Source organism: Bos taurus, chromosome 10 (genome assembly GCF_002263795.3).
Source record: "Bos taurus isolate L1 Dominette 01449 registration number 42190680 breed Hereford chromosome 10, ARS-UCD2.0, whole genome shotgun sequence".
NCBI lineage: Eukaryota > Metazoa > Chordata > Mammalia > Artiodactyla > Bovidae > Bos > Bos taurus.
In genome coordinates, this window is record NC_037337.1 from 86018271 (window position 1) to 86044843 (window position 26573).

The window sequence follows — 26573 nt, forward strand, 5'->3', positions numbered from 1 at the left end:
AAGACGTTGCAAGGAGAAGCCTGTGCACGGCAACTAGAGGAGCCCCTGCTTGCAACTAGAGAAAGCCTGCACACAGTGGGCCCCAAGGCAGCCCCCCCCACCAAAAAAAAAATGGATACTGAAATTTATCACATTCTTTTTCTGCATCTAATGAGATTATTTTCTCATTAATCATAAAAATCTTTCTCCTTAAGCCCGTTCTATAGGAAATTACATTTATTTCTATAGTTTTCAAGAATTTCAATTGAAAATATTAAAATTACAAGTAAGTGGGTTTCTGAGTTGGGTAATGTTCTGTCTCTTGATCTGAACACAAGAGTGATTGGTTTGTGAAAATTCACTTAGCTGTATGTATGATTTGCAATTATAGGTATGCACTTTATATTTCAATAAAAATTAAAAGGCACACAACTAAATTTCTATTTGAGAATGAAAAGCTCTTCTGAAGGATACTTAGTTGCCCCACTTTCTACTCACATTCCCCTCCTAAGAGAGGTGAAGATCTGGGTTGTTAGGATAGAAGCAATGTCAAATCTTTGAGTGATGCAGAACTGACACGTTGACACAGTTAACAGTCTCATAGTTTTTTGTTTTGTTTTTCAGAATTCAGGGTGTATCAGTTTTGTTTTTCAGCGATTCATTCAAGCCAAAGGAGTTCCTGTTTAGTCTTACATGAGACTGGATTATTTTCTAAATCCAATCTAGTCCTCTCTGGACAATCTTGTTATCTGGCATTTACTCTCTTCCCCTTGGCTGATATTCTCCAACGTAAATTTTTCTGCATTGAATTATTCTAAAGAATTTCCTTTCTCCGCTTTTACAATACCTGCAGGAATTGGTGAAGATTTACATTCCGTCTTCAGAATACATCATCACAGATTTGTTCCCAATTGGATTTTTTTGTTAGAACTGACTGAAGCCTATTCACTTAATTTGAGAACTGACATCTTTATACTTTTTCTTCTTTTCATTCAGAACCATGGTAAACATCTCCATTATTTCAAGTCTAATTTTATTCCACTCGGATATGATTCGCTACGGTTCTGTAGTTTCCTTCACACAGATTCTACATATTTCTTTTTAGTGTTAGTCCTACCTGCTTCACAGGTGTTTTTTTTTAATTGTTGTTGTTGCGATCGTTGCTATTGTGAATGGAACCTATTTTTTTTTTTTTTTTCTCCATTCAAAAATGAACCCGCAGAGCGATAGGATCTCTACCACCGTTTTCAGCGATGAGACTCTATGGTTCTACGGGAACCTTCTACTCGCCCCGACATTATCCTAACCGGAAGAAAGATGGCAACCGAGAGTCGCTGAGGACTGGGCCGCTCTATCTCGCCTTTGTTCTCCGATCTGTGGCCACTGCGCAGGCGTAGTCGCGCTCGTACGGTCCCCCAACCTTCCCGGTCGCGGGCCCAGCTCGGTAGCGCCGGCGCACTGGCGCGCTCCGTTTACACGCTCCGGGGCCTGTAGGCGCCGCGAGTTCCGGCTGTCGCCGCCGCCGCCGCCGCAGCTCCTGGAGGGTCGGTTGCGACGAGTAACGGCGCCGGGACGAGCGCCGCGCCCTTCTTCTCCCGATATGTACCCGAATTGGGGCCGCTATGGCGGGAGCAGCCACTACCCGCCGCCGCCGCCGGTCCCGCCGCCGCCTCCGGTGGCGCTTCCTGAGGCCTCGCCGGGGCCCGGGTACTCGAGCTCGACGACTCCCGCCGCCCCCTCCTCCTCCGGCTTCATGAGCTTCCGCGAGCAGCACTTGGCTCAGCTCCAGCAGTTGCAGCAGATGCATCAGAAGCAGATGCAGTGCGTGCTGCAGCCCCATCACCTCCCGCCGCCCCCGCTGCCGCCCCCACCGGGGATGCCGGGGGGCGGCTACGGGGACTGGCAGCCGCCGCCGCCGCCGATGCCCCCGCCGCCAGGGCCGGCCCTCAGCTATCAGAAGCAGCAGCAGTACAAACATCAGATGCTCCACCACCAACGAGACGGGCCTCCTGGTTTGGTTCCCATGGAGCTGGATTCCCCCCCGGAGTCGCCCCCGGTGCCGCCCGGGTCCTACATGCCTCCGTCTCAGTCCTACCTGCCCCCGCCTCAGCCGCCGCCCTCGTACTACCCTCCGGCCTCATCTCAGCCCTACCTGCCCCCCGCCCAGCCGTCCCCTTCCCAGTCCCCACCGTCCCAGTCCTACCTGGCGCCCACGCCGTCCTACTCCTCCTCTTCGTCCTCCTCGCAGTCCTATATGAGCCATTCGCAGTCCTATCTGCCCTCTTCTCAGGCATCTCCTTCCCGCCCTTCCCAAGGCCATTCTAAACCCCAGCTGCTGGCTCCGCCACCGCCGTCCGCCCCTCCTGGGAATAAGACAACTGTCCAGCAAGAACCTTTGGAGAGTGGGGCCAAGAACAAGAGCGCTGAACAGCAGCAAGCTGCCCCTGAGCCAGACCCTTCTACGATGACTCCACAGGTAAGAAAGCTCCTGCCCAGAGCTGAGTCTCTTACCGAGAGGGCCCTAAATGAGCTGGCCCTGGAGGCTATACCTAGTGCTTGGCCTGATTCCCTCCCCCTCCCCCAACAATAACGAGCAAATTTACACTCCAAAGGATTTCACAAAAGTCAGGGATCTGACACACCAGCTTTATAATCCGCTAAACGTGGATTATTAGAAGAACAGTGTTTGAGGATGTTTCTAGACACCAGAGTAGTTGGGTGGATCAAGAGTTAGTTCCCAGATACATTCTTTGATTTCCTTTAACCAGCCTTTTAGGTTTTGTTGCTGTTGCAAAGGGCCTTTCTTCCCCCTCCCCCCGCACCACCACCCCCTGCACCACCACCGCCCCCCCCCCGCGCCCACAATTGTAACTTAAAATTGTATTTGAGAGGCAGCGTAAAAAAAAAAAAAAGCTTCTCAAAGGGCTGACACTTGAAATGAATATAAATCTTATGACCAGTTAGCTCCTTTAAAAGAAAGTTAAGGGCCACTAATAGCTGTCAATTTGCTGAGTTAATCTCAGCAAATGAAGGATGGAAATCTTGTTCTAATCAGGAACGTCCTGTTTATAGATATATATATGCCATACCTAGGGAAGTCTACATATATGACCTTTTTGGGAGTCTGTTGGTCATTTTCAGGAATTGACCCCATACAGCCCTTTTCTCACATCACTTAAAGGTAGTTTTAAGACATGACCAATTTGCTGCATTGCATTATTGTTACCATTTACTCCAGAGTAACAGCCTTGGAATTTGGCCAAGCTGTAAAAAAAAAAAAAAAAAAAAGTTCATGCCATCTCTCCATTCATGAGAGAGCCCTTCTCAACTTCTGTTTGAAGTGATGCTTCCATGTCAAAGATTGATAGAGTAGCAGTAATAAATGAATTCATTTCTTAGGAAAGAAGATGAAGGAGAAGAAATCATTTGTTTTGATTTCTTAAAATAGACACTTTTAGCAATTCCTAATCTACCTAGCTTCTCTAATGAAAAGAGAATCTTTTAATTTACAAGCTCAGATTTGCATATAAAAGATTTCCAAAAGATGGGTTTGAGGATGGTTTGGGTTTACAGTGGTTTGGCATTAGAAATTAAGAAAAGCATGAGGAGAAAACAGCTGAGATGCTGGGGTAAAACAGTAGAGTGAGAGATTCTGTTAGCTTACACCAAATTAGTACCAACAGGGCAGCCTGGTGGGCTGCCTTCTATGGGGTCACACAGAGTCGGACACGACTGAATCAACTTAGCAGCAGCAGCAGCATGTTATTTCCTCAGATTCCTCTGTTATAGACAGAATTTCTCCCCGTTTACCACCCCTCTCTGAAATTGCTAGGTTTTTTTCTTGTTATTGTTGTTGCCAAACATTCTCAGAGTTAGTCCAAGCCAAAATATGACATTTATATTCTCATCTCTACTAGACTTTTTCTGGCCTTTTAGAGAAACCAATGAATTGGGGGTTTTTTTGGTAGTGGTGGGGGCAAATCAAGCCAGTCCTTAGTATAAACATGAACACTGCTTTTCTGCTTTTGTACCCTTGTCTATGGTGAACATCTTCAGTGCTTTGACTATTCAGTGCCTCAAATTCTTTGATGACAGCCAGAAAGAAAGTGGTGGAAGATGAGATTTGAGAGGTGTGAATGGGTCAGAACAAGAAGGCCCGTGCTAAGCCTCTTAAGGTGTTTTTTTTTTTCTTCTTAAACCTCTGTCTAGAATTTGTCCCAACTTCCTCAACCCTCTGATATCAGGCTGTCCATGAAGCCATGCCTCAGCTTACCCATGTGGTTTGGTTCTGTTCTGTTCAGATTATAAGGCCCTTGCAGAAAGAGACTGTCTCACCATTTTTTTTTTAATTTTTATTTTTGATTGAAGTATAATTGCTTTATAATGTTGTGTTGGTTTCTGCCATACAGTAATGTGAATCAGCCATAAGGATACATATGTCCCCTCCCTGCTGAAATTCCCTCCCACCCAGCACCCCAGCCCACCCCTCTAGGTTGTTACAGAACACTGGGTTGAGCTTCCTGTGTAATAGGGTAACTCACCACTAGCTATCTGTTTTACATATGATAATGTAAGTGCTACTCTTTCAATTCGTCCCACCCTCTCCTTCCCCCTCTGTGTCCAAAAGTCTCTTCTCTATGTTCACCTTTTTATCCCCTGTAGCACCTAGGACAGTGCCTTGCAAACTGGCGGCTTTCCACAAAGATGTGTTGAATAAGATAAAAGAGTTGTCGTGTTCTAGACTTAGGATACTTTGGTTTATTAGATACTACACATTTTCTTCATGACAGTGCCAATCCGTGACAATTAACCCTTCTTAGTTGATTCATATTTTGTTTTTGGAGTATGTCATTAAAATTTTTTTTATGGTGAAAGATTTTAAATATGCACAAAAGTAGAGAAAATAGTATGATCCTCCCCCCCATTACCCATCACTCAGATTCAACAAGTATCAAGATTTTGCCATGTATGCTTTACCTAGGCCTTTATTGTAGTTCTTGCTGAAATATTTTCACATGACCCTTAGATCTCACGTCATTTCATTCCTGGACTCTTAATTAATTGATGTCTTTTTTTTTTTAAAGACTTTCTTCTAAGGTAAACATACATTATAACACCTGACAAAATTAACAGGTTTCTATGTATCATCTAATACTTGACCTATTTACATTTCCCCTATTGTCTCATCGTACTAATCAAAATAATTCCTTGTTGTTTTCCGTGTTAAAATTCCCAGCTGGACTCAATAGTGTTTTGAGGGCTTGTTGAGATCGGGCTTCAGCTGAGGCAATTTTGGGCAGGGTAATTTTGTTGCAGCGCTGTACTGTGTGTTGCGGGATGTTTAGCAGCCTCTCCCTGCTAGATGCCTTAACAGCACCTGGTTGTGAAAACCAGAAATAGTTCTAGACCTTGCCAAATGTCCTGGGGCAAAATCACTCTCCCTTAAGAACACCTGATTTAGGTCAGTCTCTATGATTCTTTTTCTGCTCCTGCCATTGATCTTGATGAAAAATCTGTGTTGGTTGTCCTAGAGAACGTCCCACGTTGTGAATTTGTCTGTTGCCTGATGGTGGTGTTTGGTTTGTTCCTCTCTCCCATGTGTTTCATAAACTAGACGTTAACCATGAAACCCTCTTAGGTTTAAGTTCACCTTTTGGCAAGGGGACTTTGTAACCTAGGGAGCGCGGTGTACCTCTTTGGCATCCCATCAGGAGGCACTGAGTACCCGATTATCCCGTAGTGGTGCCAAGATTGCTCAGGGGGTGACAGTCCGATTCCTCCCCTATAAAGCTTCCCATAAATACCATATCTAATGTTTCATTTAGTGGTTCATCGATTGATGGTCTTTGAGTAAATCATTTCTTAGTTAGAGGTCACAATGTGGTGATTTTTTTTCTGCCATTTCTTCTACATTTACCATCAGGCATGTCATAAAGAAAAACTTTATCACTCATAAACTAGGGCTATTTGATTGGAAATGCAGTTAGCATATAAAGGATAAATGCTTGATAGTCTTCCATTTAATTTCTAGTTTTCATCGTAAAGTGTTGTTGATTTAATGGAATATGATTTTTGAAGAATTAACTTTTCTCTGAGTTTAAAGGACTGGCTAACTAAAATGCATACTGGTCTTTTATTTTTTCATGAATTGTAATTTATTTTTTTATGCTCAAAACTTAAGTAAAGTTGTTGACTTTGATTAGTGTTTTTAGTCATTATTTAATATTCAAATATTTGTTAACAACTGTGTACCAGGAACTGCGCTTAGTACTGGAGCGATGAGATGGTGATCAAAATAGGCAAGGTACCTGCTCTCATTGGATTTGTTCCAATGGGAGGAAAAGACATTTAAAAAGTAATTAAGAGAAGTGTAAAGCGCTGAGGAAAAATAATATAGAAAATATCACTAGACTATGCCATAGGAATAGGAAAAGGTGAGCTTTTTTAAGTTCACCATTATAGTCACAGTACCTTGCTCAGGATCTAACACATAGTAGATGAATAATAAATATTTTTCAAATGATTGAATATAGCCGGGAGCGCTAACCTCATTGAAGTGATCTCCCTTTGCAAGTAGTATTTAAATGAAATCTGAAGAAGGGGTAGGAAATGACCAGATAGGAGTTCAAAGAATAAAGTTCAGTAAGGTTGACTGAAGGTTAAGGTGAGACTTCATCTTAAGGGTAGTAGGAAGCCATTGAAGGGTTTTATATAGGCCGTTGTGCCAGATTGGCCTGTTGAATGTTCATTCTGCTTTGGGGAGAGTGGAGTCGAGAAAAGCAAGAGTGATCTAGAGAGTGATCCAGGCAGGAGTTAACAGTGGCTTGGACTTGGATGGTGATGGAGAAGATGAAAAGAAGTGGAAAGACTGGAGAAATATTTAGGTGCTAGAATCCAATTGGAGATTGAGTAGTAGTGGAGAGGGTGGCATCGGGGATGCTTCCTGGGTTTCTGAGATAGGAAACTGGGTGGATGGTGGTTCTATATACTAACAGCCTACAGGAGAGGGAACAGCAGGTCTGGGGATGAAAGGAAAATGATGAGTTTAAGTTTTAGATTTACTGAGTTTAAGATCCTTGAGATAAAAGATTCCAAATGGAGATGTCCAGTTGGAAGTAAGGTATGGGTTTGGATTCTAGAAGCCAGATCTGAGAGATATGATGGACTTGTGAGTCATCAGCATAAAAATGATATTTGAAGGCACAGAAATGGATGAGGTCTCCTGAGGAGTGTGTATAGAGTAAGAATTAAGTTTAAAGGACATTGAGCCTAGCCCTGCAGAACCACAGTATCTAAGGGAATGACTAGGAAGAGAGGCCAAATAAGTAGATGGAAAATCAGGACAGCGAAGTGCCACAGAAGTGCGAGGAAGACTGTTTCTAGGAGAGAGTGGTCAGCTGTGTCACTGCTGAGAGGTCAAGCAAGATGAAGACCGTGTGTTATCTTTTGCATTTACTGACATGTAGATTATTGTTAACCTTGGCAGGAGCAGTTTCATAGTGACTGAAGCCATATTGCATTGATTTGAGGAATGATGGAAGGTGAGGAAATGGGGATGGTGAGTATAGACAACTCTTTCAAGAAGTTTGACTGAAGGAGAGAGAGAATGTAGGCAGGGGCTGGAGGAAGAGGAAAATAAAGGAGTTTTTGGTTTTTTCCCTAAAATGGGATGAAGATTATCTGGTGACCTTAATTCCTGGAATGGACTGTGAACTTTAAAAATACTGAAAATAAATATTTTAAGTAAATTTTTTAAATGGAAATCCATTTCATCATTTTATCGTCTCCTTTCCCTAAACCACTTGCTTTAGGAGTTGGCATTGAATATTTAGTGTTACAGGCATTTATCCTAATCAACCTGGATAGGAAAGGCAACCTTTCAGAATTAATCTTTAAAGCATCACATACATATACACATATATTCGTTCATTCATTCTCTGTCTCTCTGTTCCTCCTTCTTTATATTTCCCTACTTGGAGAATCACTCAGTACCTAGTTCCTTACTGTACTGGTAGCAAGTAGTCAGTAAGTATTTGCTGGATTAATTAGCATCTTTTTGGTAATGGTATTTGTGGTGAATACATCCTTACTTTTTAACTCCATTCAGTCTCTTTTTCAATGTGACATGTACTGTGTTTGTCCTCTACAAATGACCTAACATCCTATATGAAATGGAATTGTCTGATACAATGAGATACTTAGAAGAACTGGCTACTATTTCAGCTTCTATCAAGTCCAGGCACGTTTTTATTCATTTCTAAAATAGAGATAAAGCAGCCTTCTCTGAGATCACTGAGGACATTTCTGAATGATTTCATCATCATTCATTTGTAGAGCTTTAAAGATGTGCCAGAACCTCATCCTAGGATTGAATTAGAACTGGGTTCTGTTTATTGGGTTCATATTAAATGGAAATAGACCTGCAGTGCATGCTGTCCGTAAACCAACAAGTACTTGAGCTCCTAACAAGGTTCTTAACCTTAGACTAGGTCTAAGACAAAGATAGAAAGCATGAAAATAAGGTTGGTGCAGATTGATAAAGAATCTAGATCTGAAGAATCTTCTTATCTATAGCCACTGGCTTCTAGTTTTATGAAAGATGGTTTGCATCTTTGTATCTTTTGATAATACTTTCAAAACAACTTTGAAAAGGGAAACTTTTAACTTCTACTTGAAAGAGTTTATCAGTTTTTTAAAGCTAAAAGGCAAGCCTGTTTTTCAGTATTTTCATAGAATAATGGAAGAGAGTTGAACATGTTTTAATACCATGTTATTGTTGACTGCCATGGCAGTGTTTTGTTTTTGTTTTTTTTGATGTTGGATAGTAAAAGTAATTACATTCCAGGAGCTGATGATTATGTGTATGATAATGAAAAAGAAAAAAATCTAGTTGTGACCCAGACTTCAAGATGGAGTTAGTGAGATGGCATTTATTCTTCCTAATGGATTGCAGCAAATTTCAGGTCATAGAAATTAGTAGCCTAGAAGAGAAGTCTTTAGCTGATCAGCAGTCACTTACTGACGTTCTACTGTGTGCTCCAGCAGTGTGCTTAAGCACCAGGTAGGATATGAGAAAAGCATGAGACGTATCTCTCTGAAGAAAATTACACTCTGTGAATGAAAAAACAGATAACAAAACAGTGTGTTTAGTGAGAAAAGAATATAAGGTATGTTTGCATGTGGAAAATTAGAGAGGATATACAATAAAATAGTAACAATATAGGACATTCTGGTTATCCAAAGATAATGAATCCCAGTGAATTCAAGTAAAATGAATCTGTTTAACACAGAACCAAAAGTTTATTGTAAAAAGGGAAAAAAAGCCTTGATTTGGGACACAGTCTTGAAAAATAAAGCTCAAAAATTGTAAAGAATAGCCGAGTCTTAGAGTTTATAAAGAACAAAGTTTAGATCAGATTTCTGTACTATAATTTTTGTGACAAAATTGTATGACAACACTATACTGTCATCATTTATTTTGTTTTTGGCTATGTTGAAAAAATATTTTAGGGATTCATGCATTTTTCCAGGGACTGTTTTTCAGCCTTGGATATTCATGTCATCCTCTTTTGCAGTTCATGTTATAAGAATTCTTTTTGGTTGTTAACTGGTAATGCTTCTGCTCCATCCTCCCCTGTCGTTAATGAGTTCTGAAGTTCTCCAATATCACTTTCATAAAATCCTGCATCTTTATAATTATAATAGAAATATATGCTGTTGTTAATTATAGAAGTATATAGGGCAGTTCATTAGTGAATATTTTAGTGTTACGACGGCTTTTTTTCCCCCTTATACAACCTTGTAACCATGGGGACTTATATAACACTGGGAAAATGAAGATCCTATAGTTATTTCTGAGTGGTGAGTTTTTAAAGTTGATTTTAATTATTGTTTGTTTACTTATTTGTAGTTGAGTCTCTTTATATGAGGTATTTTATGTTTTATTAAGTTTTCAATAATACTGAATTAGTGAAATCCGAACCTTTGCTCCTAGTTGGGAAATATGGGGTTAGGTGTCTGTGGGCCTTTGGTCACATTGGTTGATTGTATCAACCAGTCAATACATAACTTTGTTTCATATGTGTTTCTGTTTAGACACCTTGTTTAATGGATACTCATGAACATTGAACTCAACAGCCAACAGCACTATAATACATGCCTGAAGGAAGCTTATCCAATGCAAATATATTTTCTCCATAAGGCACATCACAGTCTTCTTGCACTTAGGACAGTAGATAACAGTTCAGCACTGTGCTTGTTGGGGTTAGGTGTCTGTGGGCCTTTGGTCACTTTGGTTGATTGCATCAACCAGTCAGTACATAACTTTGTTTCATATGTGTTTCTGTTTAGACACCTTGTTTAATGTATACTGTTGATTCATGAACATTGAATCAACTATTCAATAAGGGGTGTGCTTTTTAAACAGAAAAATCCTCAACAAAAAGTACAGGAATATGAAAAATGTGGCTTTAAAGAGACCTTGAAAAGAACACTCATTTATAGTATAAGAGCTAAACAAAAAGGCCAAGCATGGCCATTTTCTGCTTCAGCTGGGAACATGCAGTTCAGGTAACTCAAATTTTTTGCCCATCTCTGAGTGTCCACAAGTGACTGTGAAAGTTCCCTGAGTGTTGATTTTGGAGTTAGAGATAAATTTTAGCAAATAGGCAAATTCACAAATACAGAATCCATGAATAATGAAGATAGACTGTATCTTCTAATTTTTTTCCACATTAAACTTATTATTGTAGTTTTTAGAAAGTGGAAGCACAAAATAAGCATACAGAAAATTAAATTACAGTAATATTTGGAAGACAGAGTGAAACTTTAAAAATATATAGAAAGCATTCTGAAACAGTGTATTTTCATTTATGCATATATCCCTTGGTATGGCAAGATTAATGATAACAGGGCTTCCCTGGTCGCTCAGTGGTAAAGAATCTGGCTGCCAGTGGCGGGGACACAACTTCAATCCCTGGTCTAGGTAGATCCCATATGTCATGGAACAGCTAAGCCCGTGTGCCACAGCTGTTGAGACAGTGCTCTAGAGCCCAGGAGCTGTAATTACTGAGCCTGTGTGCTTCAACTACAGGGCCTGTGCTCCACAACCAGAGAAGTCATCACAGAGAGAGGCCCATGCACTGCAACTAGAGAAAAGCCTGCTTAGCAACACAGACCCAGCATAGCCAAAAATAAATAAATAAAATGAAAAGATTAATGATACAGCAGGGGTTTAAAAGAGGGAAGGACAATGCAAAAGAGAAGACCAAGAAAGGAGGTAGGACTATTTGGTTATATTCATTAATCATGAGACCACTATGGATAAAACTGAACAAACTAAAAGGCAAGTTAAAAACAAGTAGCTGTGAATACTAGAAGGATTTACTCTGGTCGTTTTTGAGAAAGACTGCTTTCACCTCCAAAAGCATGTTTGTTTGTTTGTTTTTTTTTTAATGACAGAGAAGTATATTGAATTAATATGTATGAGTTAACTTCAGTTCAGTCGCTCAGTCGTGTCTGACTCTCTGTGACCCCCTGAACCACAGCACGCCAGGCCTCCCTGTCTATCACCAACTCCTGGAGTTTACCCACACTCACGTCCATTGAGTCGGTGATGCCATCTAACCATCTCATCCTCTGTCGTCCCCTTCTGGTTTAACTTAATTATATACATTTGGGGGGGGGGGGAATGGAAAGATCTTGTTTATTTGCCATTTTCAGTTCAGCTTTGCCTTTTATTATGTATAAGTACGTGAACACAGACACAGATGTAGCTCTCTGTCAAAGCCAAATTGCAGATATGTAGGATTGTCAACTAAAATTCTTAAAAAAAAAATGGTTTCTGTTCTAGGAACAGCAGCAGTATTGGTATCGACAGCACCTGCTTAGTTTGCAGCAGAGGACAAAAGTGCATTTGCCGGGACACAAAAAGGGTCCTGTTGTAGCAAAGGATGCAGCTGAGCCAGTGAAAGAAGAAGTTACTGTACCTGCCACCAGCCAAGTACCAGAACCCTCTGCATCTGAGGAGCCTCCATTACCACCCACTAATGAAGACGCAGCACCTCCTCTCCCACCTGAGGAGCCCCAGGTAACCATGAAATTAATTACTTGGTATTTTTAAGTTATTCAGCTTTTTTTCTGATTCATATATATAAATGTGTATGTATATATATACCTTTGTTTTAAATGGATATATTTTTTTCATTTTTAAGTGCATGTAAAATTTCTTTTGTGGAATAATCAGATGTACGCCTCAAGGGATTTAGAAAAGAACATTTTTTTCATGGTTTAAGTGAAATTGAAGAATTAGACACTCTTCTGAATTGAGTATCTCTAAGCACTAAAGGGATGCCAGGGTGGATGTTTTCATGTTGATGGCACAGGGCAATAATTTAAGAGATTCAGCTTTATTGTCAAACTGCCTGTGCTGTAGTCCAGGCACTGCTACTTACTGGTGGTGACTCTGAGCAAGTTAGTTCACCATTCTATACTTCAATATCCTCATCTAAAAAATGGGCATATTTAAATTGTAGCTTTCTTATAGAGCCATTGAAGCATTAAATGTGATAATCCTTGAAGCTTAACCTACTGGCTGGCACATGGAAAGTCCTCAGATTGGTCCAAAGGTCATTGTTCTCCCAAGAGCCTTATGTAGAAACATTAATGAAACATAATGATTACACTGTAGTCAGCTGGTGAAAAGTGACTTAACGGTGAAAAAGAGGTTTCTCATATAGTGGAAAGGACACTAACTGTGGATTACTTTCTGCTGGGGAAATGGTTATCCTATTGAGGAACAGTGAGGTGATTATTACAGCAAAGACTGTGGGATTTGTAAATTCCTTTGTGTTAGTATTCATGATCACAGGGTAAGACACTAAGATTTTAACAGAACTAAGTATTTTATCTGAAGATAGAATAGCTTTTCTCAGCCAGAGTTGCAGGGATTCTGGACTTTATGATACCATACTGCTGCTGCTGCTAAATTGCTTCAGTCGTGTCCGACTCTGTGTGACCCCATAGACTGCAGCCCACCAGGCCCCCCCATCCCTGGGATTCTCCAGGCAAGAACACCAGAGTGGGTTGCCATTTCCTTCTCTAGTGCATGAAAGTGAAAAGTGAAAGTGAAGTCGCTCAGTCGTGTCTGACTCTTCAAGACCCCATGGACTGCAGCCTACCAGGCTCCTCCGTCCATGGGATTTTCCAGGCAAGAGTACTGGAGTGGGTTGCCATTGCCTTCTCCTGATACCATACTATTATAGCATAATACTTTATTACATATTCATGTTTCTTGTTTATGACTTAGAATAAAGCTGTTTATGGTTAGAATAAAGCATACCCCCTCTTTCACCTTCAGTCTGAGGACCCGGAAGAAGATGCCAGGTTGAAGCAGTTGCAGGCTGCAGCCGCACACTGGCAGCAGCATCAGCAGCATCGAGTTGGCTTCCAGTACCAGGGAATAATGCAGAAGCACACTCAGCTCCAGCAGATCCTGCAGCAGTACCAGCAGGTTATACAACATCCGCCGCACATCCAGGTGAGAGCTTCCCTCACGGACATGTGGAAAGTTGTCCCAGATGCTTAAGGGATTTGTTTCTCATGAAAGAGATTTAAGTGTGATGAAGGAAAAGTATCAGATGTTCCCCCTGGAGTGCCCAAGTAGTTATTTGTCACATTTGTCACCTGTGGATTTTAAAAGATAACACACTACTGTCTGTGAAATAGGTAAACACTAAGGACTTAGTGCAGAGCACGGGAAATTATATTCACCAGCTCATAGTAACCTATAATGGAAAAGATTTTGAAAAAGAGAGAGTGTGTGTGTGTGTGTGTGTGTGTATACCGTGCACCTGATACACAATATCGTTAATTAACTATATTTCAGTTTAAAAAAACACAGGGAATTCCCTGGCGGTCCAGTGGTTAGGACTCTGAGCTTTCACTGCTGAGAGTGTAGATTCAATTCTGGTCAGGTAACTAGGTCCTGCAAGCTGTGCAGACTGCCCCCCCCCCCCAAAAAAAAAAAGAGAAAAGAACCAGAACTTCCTATGTTGCTTCAAGTTAACCTGTGTTTTGCCTAAAAAGTATGACAAGCAAAAATCTACTGACAAGATCAAAGCAACCACCCCAGAAAGCCTGTGCAAATACACCACAAAAGATGAAGTGACTTAGATCCTTGTATGTCTTGTATCTTTGAGGTGTAAACTTACGTCTATAACAGATCATTTTCAGTAATAATATTAAAATGATCCATATGTAATATTAAAAACTGCTGAGATATGTGTTTGCTTTAGTGATTAGTTGGGTTTTTTTAAGCATATCCTTTTATTTATTTTTTTAATTGATTTATTTTTGGCTGTGCCTGGTCTTTGTTGCTGCATAGGTTTTCTCTAGTTGCAGAGGATGGGGGCTACTCTAGCTGCAATGCATGGGCTTCTCATTGCGGTGGCTTCTCTTGTTGCCGAGCACAGGCTTTAGGCGCATGGGTTTCAGTAGCTGTGGCACATGGGCTTTGTTGTGGGCATGTGGGATCTTCCCCAACCAGGGATCAAGCTCGGGTCCCCTGCATTGGCAGGCAGATTTCTTACCCACTGCGCCACAAAGGATGTCCAGTTGATATTTTTTTTTTTTTGACTCTGTGATAACTTACATAATTAAGTTAAAAGGAGAAAGGCGAATGATCATTGTTGAAGGGATTTAACAAGCATATCCTTAGCCTTCCTTAGTCTTGTGGTCCGAGTTCCTAAGGCTTTAAACACCCTTGACTCCTTGATATTTCAGCTTAAAATTACTTCCCTTCTGTGAATGTCTTAACAGTCATTTGCATCCCTCTGTTTGTAGACCATGTCCGTAGACGTGCAGCTGCGGCACTACGAGATGCAGCAGCAGCAGTTCCAACACCTCTACCAAGAATGGGAGCGGGAGTTCCAGCTGTGGGAGGAGCAGCTCCACTCCTACCCTCACAAAGATCAGCTCCAGGAGTATGAGAAGCAGTGGAAGACGTGGCAGGGACACATGAAAGCCACTCAGACCTATCTCCAGGACAAAGTCAGCGCACTTCAGAACGTGAAGAACCAGTACATGGGGAACATGTCCATGCCGCCCCCGTTTGTCCCCTATTCTCAGATGCCTCCGCCCCCGCCAACAATGCCCCCGCCGGTATTGCCACCGTCGCTGCCGCCGCCAGTGATGCCCCCAGCCCTGCCGTCAGTCCCACCACCTGGCATGCCCCCACCTGTGATGCCACCGTCTCTGCCGAGCTCTGTGCCCCCGCCAGTGATGCCTCCGTCTCTCTCTTCCACGGGGCCGCCGCCCGTCCTCCCCCCACCATCCCTGTCCTCAGCAGGGCCGCCGCCGGTGCTTCCACCACCTTCTCTGGCTTCGACCGCACCGCCCCCTGTCATGCCCCTCGCCCCACTCTCTTCGGCCACACCTCCTCCAGGCATCCCTCCCCCCGGAGTTCCCCAGGGGATGCCTCCTCCCTTGACAGCGGCCCCAGTTCCACCCGCCTCCAGCTCCCAGAACTCACAAGTTCCCGAGAAACCTCGACCAGCGCTGCTGCCCACCCCTGTGTCTTTTGGTTCAGCCCCACCCTCGGTTTACCACCCTCCACTGCAGTCAGCCCTTGGCCCATCAGACCAAGTGAATTCCAAAGCTCCTCTGAGCAAGTCTGCTCTGCCATACAGTTCGTTCTCATCTGAGCAAGGACTTGGGGAGTCCTCAGCTGCTCCATCTCAGCCACTCGCCACAGTCAAGGATATGCCAGGGAGGTCAGGTGGACTGCTTCCAGATCCTCCTAGAAGCAGTTACTTGGAAGGTCCAAGAGGCCCAAGGTAGGTCTGCCTTTTTATTTGGGGAGGGGGTGGGAAGGAGTGGGGGGTGGATGGTGGCTGTTTTGCTGCTGTAGGTTGAGTAGGCGTTTACATTCTTTTTATACTTTTATATATATTCTTGATTTACAATGCATAATGTTAGTATTATTCACTCATTAGACATGGCGTAATGAAATCTAGAAATGGCAACATACCCCCTTTCCTTGATGTCACTGCTTTTATCCTACATGTAGAGATTTTATTCCAGGATGAATGTAGTGGTTTTAAAATAATGCTTACCAATTCCTTAGTGACTTTGACTTTCAGCTTCAAAATCATTGTTTATTTATTGATCTTTTTTACTCTTTGTTGATTTGACAAATAACTGGATTGGTAACTTCTTTTTGTGAGATGATATGCTAGCTGTTAGAGATAAAAATGAATAAGTATCTAGTGAAATAGGCAGTGAAATTTAAGGGTAAACAGGACTTTTATCCATTTGTTCAGCAAATATTTATTAAGTTTCTGCTCTGTGCTTCTAGCAGTGACTATAACATAACAGATAAAATCCCTGCCCCCATGGAACTTTTATCCTTTATATTTTCCTCTCTTTAGGAGATATTTTTCTCTTGTCTGAACCACATTTTTATTTAGAAAAGCACAAAAAATATTTACCAATAGATTCTAAATTTTTTCTTTTACCTTTTAAAAGGGCTTAAATTTATTTTTCCAAATTTGTAGAAATATTTTTCCTAAAGTTGGCCTAAATGATTATTTTCTTATAGAAAAACATTTTCAGTTAGAATTTTTTCCAGTTGGAAATTGTACTGGAAATATATACTCCTTACACAAAATGTAGACAGAATAGGAAAGTATTGAAAAAAGTAAATGTCACCTAATTCTACCATCTGGAGATAATTTTTAAAACATATGTTATAAAAAATTGAGTCGTACTAAGTAATATTTCGTAACTTGATTTTTCACTTATCAGTATTGATTAGTTTTCCCATCTCTGTTGATGGATCTACATTACCTAAATTAAATATTTGAAAACAAAATATGTCTTTTATTTATTCCCCAAGTTTATATTCAGAAAACAAAACTCCATACAAAAATGAAAGCTAGTTAGAGGCAATTGACATGAATTCCTCTGAGTACCAGAACTCTTCTCAGAAGCGTTACATATATTATCCCATGGAGTCTTCTTGATAGATTGTGAACTTGACAGGTTTATCCCTACATTTACGCTTTATAAACTAGGGGTGGAGAGGATTGGGTATCTTGCTCAGGATCATAAAGTGGGGGAGGTGAACCTGCATGCAACAGTAGGGGCTGAGATTAGAGGGTCCCAAGAGCAAGAGCGCTAGTTAAGCACTGTGTTTAATGCTGTGATTCAGTGATGTTCATCCTGTCAGTGATTAGAAGTGCATTTGTAGTCTTGGCTTATTTGGCACGTGTTTCATCTTGATTTGAATTCCTGTTTAACTCCTGGATTGAGAGCATTACCTTTTAGATCTGGTAGCTGACGTGCTGTGTGACATTCTTGTAACCTATGTTGTTCCTATACAGCATAGGTTTCCTGCTCCCTTTCTTTCTGGCATAATAATGTTTTCTCTCTTCTGCCTACCAAAATCTTGATTTTGTAAATTTAGGACCTATTTTAAGTTTTTTCTTGCCTTAAGGTACAGTTAATAATTTCAGCGCTAGGAGTATCTTAGCAATTAAACAGTGCAGTTTTCCCTCTTTAGCAACTCACCTTGGTGTTGCGTTTTAGTTTGTCATCCTGGGTCTTGCACATGTTACCTAATTTGTTCTTCTCCATCATCTTATGAAGTAAATGGGTAAAGGGAGCTGAGATTCGGAGAGGTTACAGATAAATTGCCCTGGATGTCATAGCAAATAAATGGTTGAGGTGGGGTTAGAATCCAAGGCTTTCTGATCCACTCTTAAGTCCTTTGCTCTTCCTGTGACAAGCAGTTGATGATGTTCAGCATTGCCACTGCAGTAAGCAGCACTGCCCTATACAGTTTTCTAGAAACTTTATTTGTTACATTGAGTATTAATATGTTGCCTTGACTTCTACACGTTGATTCTAGATCTGCCTGTGTGGTGCAGTACATAATGAATTATCCTGTTCTTCAGTGTGTACCTACCATTGTTTAAAGACCATCCTCTTGTCTCCGTCCACCGGCCTTAACCGTTCTGCCCTGCCATCACATAAGCTGAAGTTCTGTTCTTTTCACACTAACATGGGTTCTAGCCTTCTCCTGCTATAATGTTCATGGTGCCTAGCTTTCTCCTGCTTTATTGTTGATGGTCCTTTGAAGAGCTTTTGGTTTGTCAGTCTGCTTCAGAATGAACACTTAGATGGAGCAGACCATAGGACTGTTACTAACTTTGACACAAAGAATGTACTTTTATAGCTGAACATACTGCTTTTTATGGGGGGGGTGGGTGGCTTCAGTCAACATGGTGTTGACTCGTGTTGAGCGTAACGTCAGTTTGGCCTCCTAGGTCTTTTTCATCTTACTGTTATTCTTACTATTTCATCTTTCTGTTATTAAACATCTTACTGTTTCATCTTACTGTTCTCTCTCACCCTGAACTTGTACAGTTTTTGGTCTTTTTACTTTTCTTTTTCTAAGACTTTATATTTTATCTAGTTAGGTTTGGGCCTGCATTCCAGTCTGCTGAAATCTTGGTGAATGGAGGTTACATTGCTTTTAGGTATGAGATACCCTTTCCCAGCTTTTTTCCACCTGCAGCTTTGATAAGAATGGCATTTTTTGTCCCTGAATTAGATGCTGCTCGCATTTTTTACCTTAATCCTGCTAACAGTTTTCTGAAAAATCTGGATTTAGACTGCTTTCAAAAAACTGAAGGTTTACAAGAACTCAAGTAACATAACTGCATTATATGTAAATAGCATACCACATTGTTGAGATTCTGAGGCAACTTTTTGAAACTGTATATGTGTGTATGTATCATTGAATTCACCAAGTCTTGTAGAAGACTACCCCTGCTCCAGTAAATTGTCATGTTAGTGAATGTTGGTTTCCAAGAGTCTTTTAGTTTCAGTAATAAAGCTTTTTTATTGAAGAGTAACATACAGAGATATACACAATCATAAGTGTATACCTTAGTAAATTTTCATGAATAGCTAGGCCTATGTTGCTGCTGCTGCTGCTAAGTTGCTTCAGTCGTGTCCGACTCTGTGCGACCCCATAGATGGCAGCCCACCAGGCTCCCCCGTCCCTGGGATTCTCCAGGCAAGAACACTGGAGCAGGTTGCCATTTCCTTCTCCAATGCATGAAAGTGAAAAGTGAAAGTGAAGTCGCTCAGTCGTGTCCAGCTCTGTGTGACCCCATAGACGGCAGCCCACTAGGCTCCTCCATCCATGGGATTTTCCAGGCAAGAGTATTGGAGTAGGGTGCCATTGCCTTCTCCGAGGCCCATGTTATCACTACTCAAATCAAGAAATAGAAATTAATAGTGTCTGATGCAGTCTCAAAAACGACAGAATGATCTCTGTTTGTTTCCAAGGCAAATCATTCAATATCACAGTAATCCAAGTCTATGCCTCAACCAGTAATGCTGAAGAAGCTGAAGTTGAATAGTTCTATGAAGACCTACAAGACCTTCTAGAACTAACACCCAAAAAAGATGTCCTTTTCATTATAGGGGACTGGAATGCAAAAGTAGGAAGTCAAGAAACACCTGGAGTAACAGGCAAGTTTGGCCTTGGAGTAAAGAATGAAGCAGGGCAAAGGCTAATAGAGTTTTGCCAAGAGAATGCACTGGTCATAGCAAACACTTCTTCCAACAACACAAGAGAAGACTCTACACCTGGACATCACCAGATGGTCAATACTGAAATCAGATTGATTGTATTGTTTGCAGCCAAAGATGGAGAAGCTGTATACAGTCAGCAAAAACAAGAGCTGACTGTGGCTCAGACCATGAACTCCTTATTGCCAAATTCAGACTGAAATTGAAGAAAGTAGGGAAAACCACCAGATCATTCAGGTATGACCTAAATCAAATCCCTTACGATTATACAGTGGAGTGAGAAAGAGATTCAAGGGATTAGATCTGATAGAGTGTCTGAAGGACTATGGATAGAGGTCTGTGACACTGTACAGAAGACAGGGATCAAGACCATCCCCAAGAAAAAGAAATGCCCAAAAGCAAAATGGCTGTCTGAGGAGGCCTTACAAATAGCTGTGAAGAGAAGAGAAAAAGCAAAGGAGAAAAGGAAAGCTATACCCCTTTGAATGCAAGTTCCAAAGAATAGCAAGGAGAGATAAGAAAGCCTTCCTCAGTGATCAGTGCAGAGAAATAAAGGAAAACAATAGAATGGGAAAGACTAGAGATCTCTTCAAGAAAATTCAGAAGACAAAGATCATGGCATCTGGTCCCATCACCTCATGGGAAATAGATGGAGAAACAGTGGAAACAGTGTCAGACTTTATTTTTCTGGGCTCCAAAATCACTGCAGATGGTGACTGCAGCCATGAAATTAAAAGACGCTTACTCCTTGGAGGAAAAGTTATGACCAACCTAGGTAGCATATTCAAAAGCAGAGACATTACTTTACCAACAAAGGTCCATCTAGTAAAGGCTATGGTTTTTCCAGTGGTCGTGTATGGATGTGAGAGTTGGACTGTGAAGAAAGCAGAGCGCCGAAGAATTGATGCTTTTGAACTGTGGTGTTGGAGAAGACTCTTGAGAGTCCCTTGGACTGCAAGGAGATCCAACCAGTCCATTCTGAAGGAGATCAGCCCTGGGATTTCTTTGAAAGGACTGATGCTAAAGCTGAAACTCCAGTACTTTGGCTACCTCATGTGAAGAGTTGACTCATTGGAAAAGACTCTGATGCTGGGAGGGATTGGGAACAGGAGGAGAAGGGGACGACAGAGGATGAGATGGCTGGATGGCATCACTGACTCGATGACGTGAGTCTGGGTGAACTCCGGGAGTTGGTGATGGACAGGGAGGCCTGGAGTGCTGCAATTCATGGGGTTGCAAAGAATCGAACACGACTGAGTGACTCAACTGAACTGAAGGGAACTTTTCATGCAAAGATGGGCTCAATAGAAGACAGAAATGGTATGGACCTAACAAAAGCAGAAGATATTAAGAAGAGGTGGCAAGAATATTCAGAACTATACAAAAAAGATCTTCACAACCCAGATAATCACAATGGTATGATCACTCACCTAGAGCCAGACATCCTGGAATGCAAAGTCAAGTGGGTCTTAGGAAGCATCACTACAAACAAAGCTAGTGGAGATGATGGAATTCCAGGTGAGCTATTTCAAATCCTTACAAATGATGCTGTGAAAGTGCTGCACTCAATATGCCAGCAAATTTGGTAAACTCAGCAGTGGCCACAGAACTGGAAAAGGTCAGTTTTCATTCCAATCCCAAATAAAGGCAATGCCAAAGAATGCTCAAACGACCGCACAATTGCAGTCATCTCACACGCTAGTAAAGCTGAAAATTCCCCAAGCCAGGCTTTAACAGTATGTGAACTGTGAACTTCCAGATGTTCAAGCTGGTTTTAGAAAAGGCAGACGAACCAGAGATCAAATTGCCAACATTTGTTGGACTATTGAAAAAGCAAGAGAGTTCCAGAAAAACATCTATTTCTGCTTTATTGACTATGCTAAAGCCTTTGACTGTGTGGATTACCACAAACTGTGGAAAATTCTGAAAGAGATGGGAATACCAGACCACCTGACCTGCCTCTTGAGAAACCTGTATGCAGGTCAGGAAGCAACAGTTAGAACTGGACATGGAACAACAGACTGGTTCCAAATAGGAAAAGGAGTACGTCAAGGCTGTATATTGCCACCCTGCCTATTTAACTTATATGCAGAGTACATCATGAGAAACGCTGGGCTGGATGAAGCGTAAGCTGGAATCAAGATTGCCAGGAGAAATATCAATAACCTCAGATATGCAGATGACACCACCCTTATGGCAGAAAGCAAAGAAGAACTAAAGAGCCTCTTGATGAAAATGAAAGAGGAGAGTGAAAAAGTTGGCATAAAGCTCAACATTCAGAAACTAAGATCATGGCATCCGGTCCCATCACTTCATGGCAGATAGATGGGGAAACGGTGGAAACAGTGACAGACTTGATTTTTTGGAGCTCCAAAGTCACTGCAGATGGTGACTTCAGCCATGAAATTAAAAGATGCTTACTCCTTGGAAGAAAAGTTATGACCAACCTAGATAGCATATTGAAAAGCAGAGACATTACTTTGCCAACAAAGGTCCGTCTAGTCAAGGCTATGGTTTTTCCAGTTGTCATGTATGGATGTGAGAGTTGGACTGTAAAGAAAGCTGAGCACCGAAGAATTAATGCTTTTGAACTGTGGTGTTGGAGAAGACTCTTGAGAGTCCCTTGGACTGCAAGGAGGTCATACCAGTCCATCCTAAAGGAAATCAATCCTGAATATTTATTGGAAGGACTGATGCTGAAGCTGAAACTCCAGTAGTTTGGCCACATGATGTGAAGTGACTCATTTGAAAAGACCCTGATGCAGGGAAAGATTGAAGGCAGGAGGAGAAGGGGACGACAGAGGATGAGATGGTTGGATGGCATCTCTGACTTAATGGACTTGAGTTAAAGTAAACTCCCAGGAGTTGTTGATGGACAGGGAAGCCTGGCGGGCTGCGTCCATGGGGTTGCAAAAAGTTGGACACGACTGAGCATCTGAACTGAACTGAGAAGTCTTGCTCATGCCCCTTCCCATTTTTCCTTATCCCAAGGTAACCACTATACCAACTTTTACGTGATAGGTTACTTTTGCCTATTTCTGAAATTTGTATTTTGGTAAATGGACTCATGCTATGTGTACTCTTTTAAGTCTGGCATCTTTTACGTGACATTTTATTATTGTGAGATTCATTAGTGTTGTTCATTCTCATTCCTATACAGTATTTTATTGTATGAATATACCACAATCTGTTTATCCATTCTAATTTGATGGTCATTTAAGTTTTTGGCATAACACTGCATTGTTTCTTTGGTGCTATATATGTCCCTTTAGATATGCACGTGTGTATGTGTGCATGTGTGTTTGTACTTAATTTTGTTTAGATGTATACACCAAGGATTAGAATTGCTTTGTCATAGGAGTATGAATAATATTGTACTTTGATAAATATGGTCAGTTTTCCAAAGTGGTTGTGTCAGTTTATACTCTCATCATCAGTGTTTCTGTACTGCAATTTTTTTATCCCCTCATCAACACTTGGTATTAATGAACTTTTAAATTTTAGTAATCTTGGTGGGTGTTTAGTCATACTGTAATATGGATTTAATTTATATTTCCCTGATGACGAATGAAATTGACTTCTATTTGATTATCATTCAGTTGGATTTCCTCTTTTGTGAAATGCTGGTTCAAGTCTTTTTCCTGTTTTTCTGTTGGGTTATGTTTTTTTTCTTACTGGCTTGTGGGAGTTCTTTATATAGACTAGATACCAGTTCTTTGTATATCCTATGTCTAAATTGTCTTGACTGTTTCTCACTCAGCAGCACTTTTTGCATTCTTATCCTTCAGGATACTAGAAAACTATTAGTCTTCACTATTCCATCTAGATGGTCCAGTGGAACCTTTTTATTTTTTTTAATTTAAAAGTAACTTTATAAATAACGTACAGAAGTACGAATAAAGGGATAAGGAAAACAACTTACCAGAAGTTTTAATAAAACTTTAAAAGAATAAAAATCCTTGCATCAAGTAAATTTTGGCACAGAAACATTATAGAAGATGAAATAATTGTGTCATGTATTCTTTGAGCAAAGCAAAATGGTCTAGGTTCTTGCCAAAGATACATGAGGAAGTCTTTCTGTTTAATAGCTGGATGACAATGCCATATTTCCTTTCTGTCCTTAGAAATATATTGTTCACATCCTCTCTCGAGTTTGAGAATATTTATCTAGAATATTGTCATCCAAGGACTCTTTAGAGATTCGCTTGTATGATTAATTTCACGTTTTTATTAGAACCTGGAGTATAGCTGTCTGCATTTATCTTTACTTCATCTAATAATTTTGACACAACTTTCTCTTACACTTTTCTTTGTCAGGATATGAAAATTTCTCAGTTCTCAATTGTGCTCAATGAAGCCTAAAAGCAAACTGCAATATTTGGGCGATCCAGGAGGGGCGACGACTCATTTCACAGTTTTGTCGTTCCTTTGCTGTCTTTATATTCTAACCTTTAGCGTAGTTGGGGATAAGTGATAAGTAATGATGAATAATAATGAATTCTAGGATAAGCAAATCACAAAATATTTCATTATATAGAAAAAAAGTCACTGAAGATCCCGTAATATGTCTTAGATTTATGAAAGAATTCAATGAACCTATATTGTAATTGCAAGATAGTTCTGTTTTTCAAAAGGTGAATTTTCTCTCTGTTCTTAGGAAGGCCTGTAAGAGATAAAGTCATGAACTATCAGTCCTTAAAAACAACTGTTTAAAAAAAATTTAAAAACTAAAATTGGATCCAGTGAGCTGAAATGAACCCTAAGAGTTAATGATATCTTTTGATTAATAGATATTCTTGGTTTTTTAATTTAGTAGTCTAATTTACTGATCTTTTCTTTATGATTTGTGCTTTTTCATGTCCTGTTTAAGAAATCTTTGCTTACTCTAAGGTCATAAATATGTTATTGTATTTTGTCTTTTATTGTTTTACCTTTTATTTTAAAATCAACAATCCATATAGAATTGGTTTTTGGTTTTTTTTTTTGGTTAACGTATGGTAAGAGACAGGGTATAAAGTTCATTGTTTTCCATGTGGCTGTCAAGTTGACTCCAGTACCATCTACTGAAAAAAAGCATCCTTTTCTTACTGCTTGGCAGTGTCTCCTTCATCATAAGTGAATACATGTGTAGATTTGTCTGTGGACTCTCTCTTTGGTCTGTTTGTCCTTCCACCAGTGTCATATAGTTTCAATTTCTGTAGCTTCAGAGTGAATCCTGCCATCTCTTAGTGTGCGTCCTCCAGGTCTGTGTTTCTAGATCAGGGGTGACCAAACTGTTTCTGGAAAGGGCCGGGTGGTAAATGTTTTTCGGTTTTGTGGGCCACATTTAGTCTCTTTCAAACATTTTTCTTTGTTCCTTTCTTTAGCCTATAAAATGTTTTTAAAATTACTGTTAACTGGGTTTGACCCATGGGCCGTAGCTTGCTGACCCCTGATCTAGATTATCTTAACTATTCTTGGTCCTTTCTATTTCCCCTATAATGTAAGCAGCTTGTCAGTTTAAAAAAAAAAAACTGGTGGAATTTTGATGAACATCGTATAGATTCTATTGATGATATTGAGGAAGAACTGACATTTTTATAATATCAAGGTTTCAGATCAGTTTTACCCACTTGTTGTTAGTTTTAGGATTGGAAATATGACCTCTTCCATTCTGTAACTGTTAGCAAGGGGCTATTAATACCATACTTTTTCTTAATTCTTCCATTTTCATGGCTGTTTCTGTTTATGATTACTTCTCTTTGGAATTTTGATTTTAAGATCTTAGTTATACATATTAGAAAATGGCATTTGACGTGAAAACCAAAAGGGCAGGCATTTGATTCCAGAATTTAGCATCTTGTGATTACCATGATCTGCTGATGTGAGTGTGTTTATATAAATATTGTGATAATCAGACATTATTATCTTGTTTAAGGGTATTTATATTTCTATATCCCTCTTAAGTTTTTGTACCCAATTTGGATTATATTTTTTGTATCGCATTTTGAAATTTTTGTTCCTAGTTCTAATGGTCTCATGCCTAGTTTTAGGATTTTCTTTAATGTTTACAGTAAATATTTAATGACATAGATACTTACAAATGAAGCTAAGAGGAAAAAAAAACAGGATTAAATTTATCTTTTAGAAGTTTCTGAAATACCTAACTATACAAGCAAAACTTTTCAAAATATTTAAACCCCAGATATTTGCCTCTTTTTCATTTCGTCTAGCCAGTGTGCATTGCATGTGCTTTGTGTGATTGAGCAGATGTGTGCTGTTTGTACTTTATTTTCAATACATTTTTATATGTCAAAAAGGTCATAATATTTCATTGTGTTCATGTGAAGATGGCTTATTTTTGTACATATGTTTAATATGAGTAACTTTTAATATATTTGTTCCAAGGGCCGAAAAGTTCTTTACTTTTATAAATCAAAAAGGTTTTGATAGTTTGACATTTTGTAACATCCTTGAACTTTGAAAAATTGGTTGCCATTTGTATGTAGTGTTGAAAGTATATTTCAGTTGGTTTAACATATTTCTGACCACCAAAATAAAAATAAAATGATGTTGCTTGGCTGCTGGTCAGCAATTTAATGTGAAAGCAAAACACCCTCCCCTTTCATGGACACTGTATTATATATGCAGGCGTGAGGTTTACACAAGTGATTTCATTACCTTTTACAGCTTTTCTGCCTTGTTCATTTCTTTATTTTCACACCTTTTAGTGCTTCCTGCTTCCTTTATCCTTTCCTCTGGCCTTTGCACGTGCTCTGCTCTCTGTTCTTAATCCCTTTTATGTCATCTTTTGCTTTATCGATTCCTGTTTTTCCTGCCCTGGGGATGGGACTTCTACAGTTAATGTGTTGAGAACCTTCAGTGAGTCAGACATTGGGAATACTTCAGTGAGCAAGACCAGCATGCCCCACATTTATCAAATTCTGTTCTGATTGCTGATTTACTTGTCTCATTCTTCTTACAGACTATGAACTCCTTGCGGTTAGGTATCA

At 40.3% G+C, this 26573-nt stretch overlaps 1 protein-coding gene across 2 annotated transcripts in view; it reads left to right on the plus strand.

Moving 5' to 3' along the window:
* The first annotated feature begins 1396 nt into the window (after positions 1–1396).
* Positions 1397–26573, plus strand: part of YLPM1 (YLP motif containing 1) — a 64341-nt gene continuing 39164 nt past the window's right edge. For both annotated transcript variants that reach the window (XM_002691007.6, XM_059890942.1), the window contains exons 1-4: positions 1397–2455; positions 11831–12067; positions 13337–13516; positions 14821–15812. In XM_002691007.6, the coding sequence (XP_002691053.1) occupies positions 1580–2455; positions 11831–12067; positions 13337–13516; positions 14821–15812 (2285 nt within the window). In that variant the 5' untranslated portion in view covers positions 1397–1579. The remainder of the gene's footprint in view (positions 2456–11830; positions 12068–13336; positions 13517–14820; positions 15813–26573) is intronic.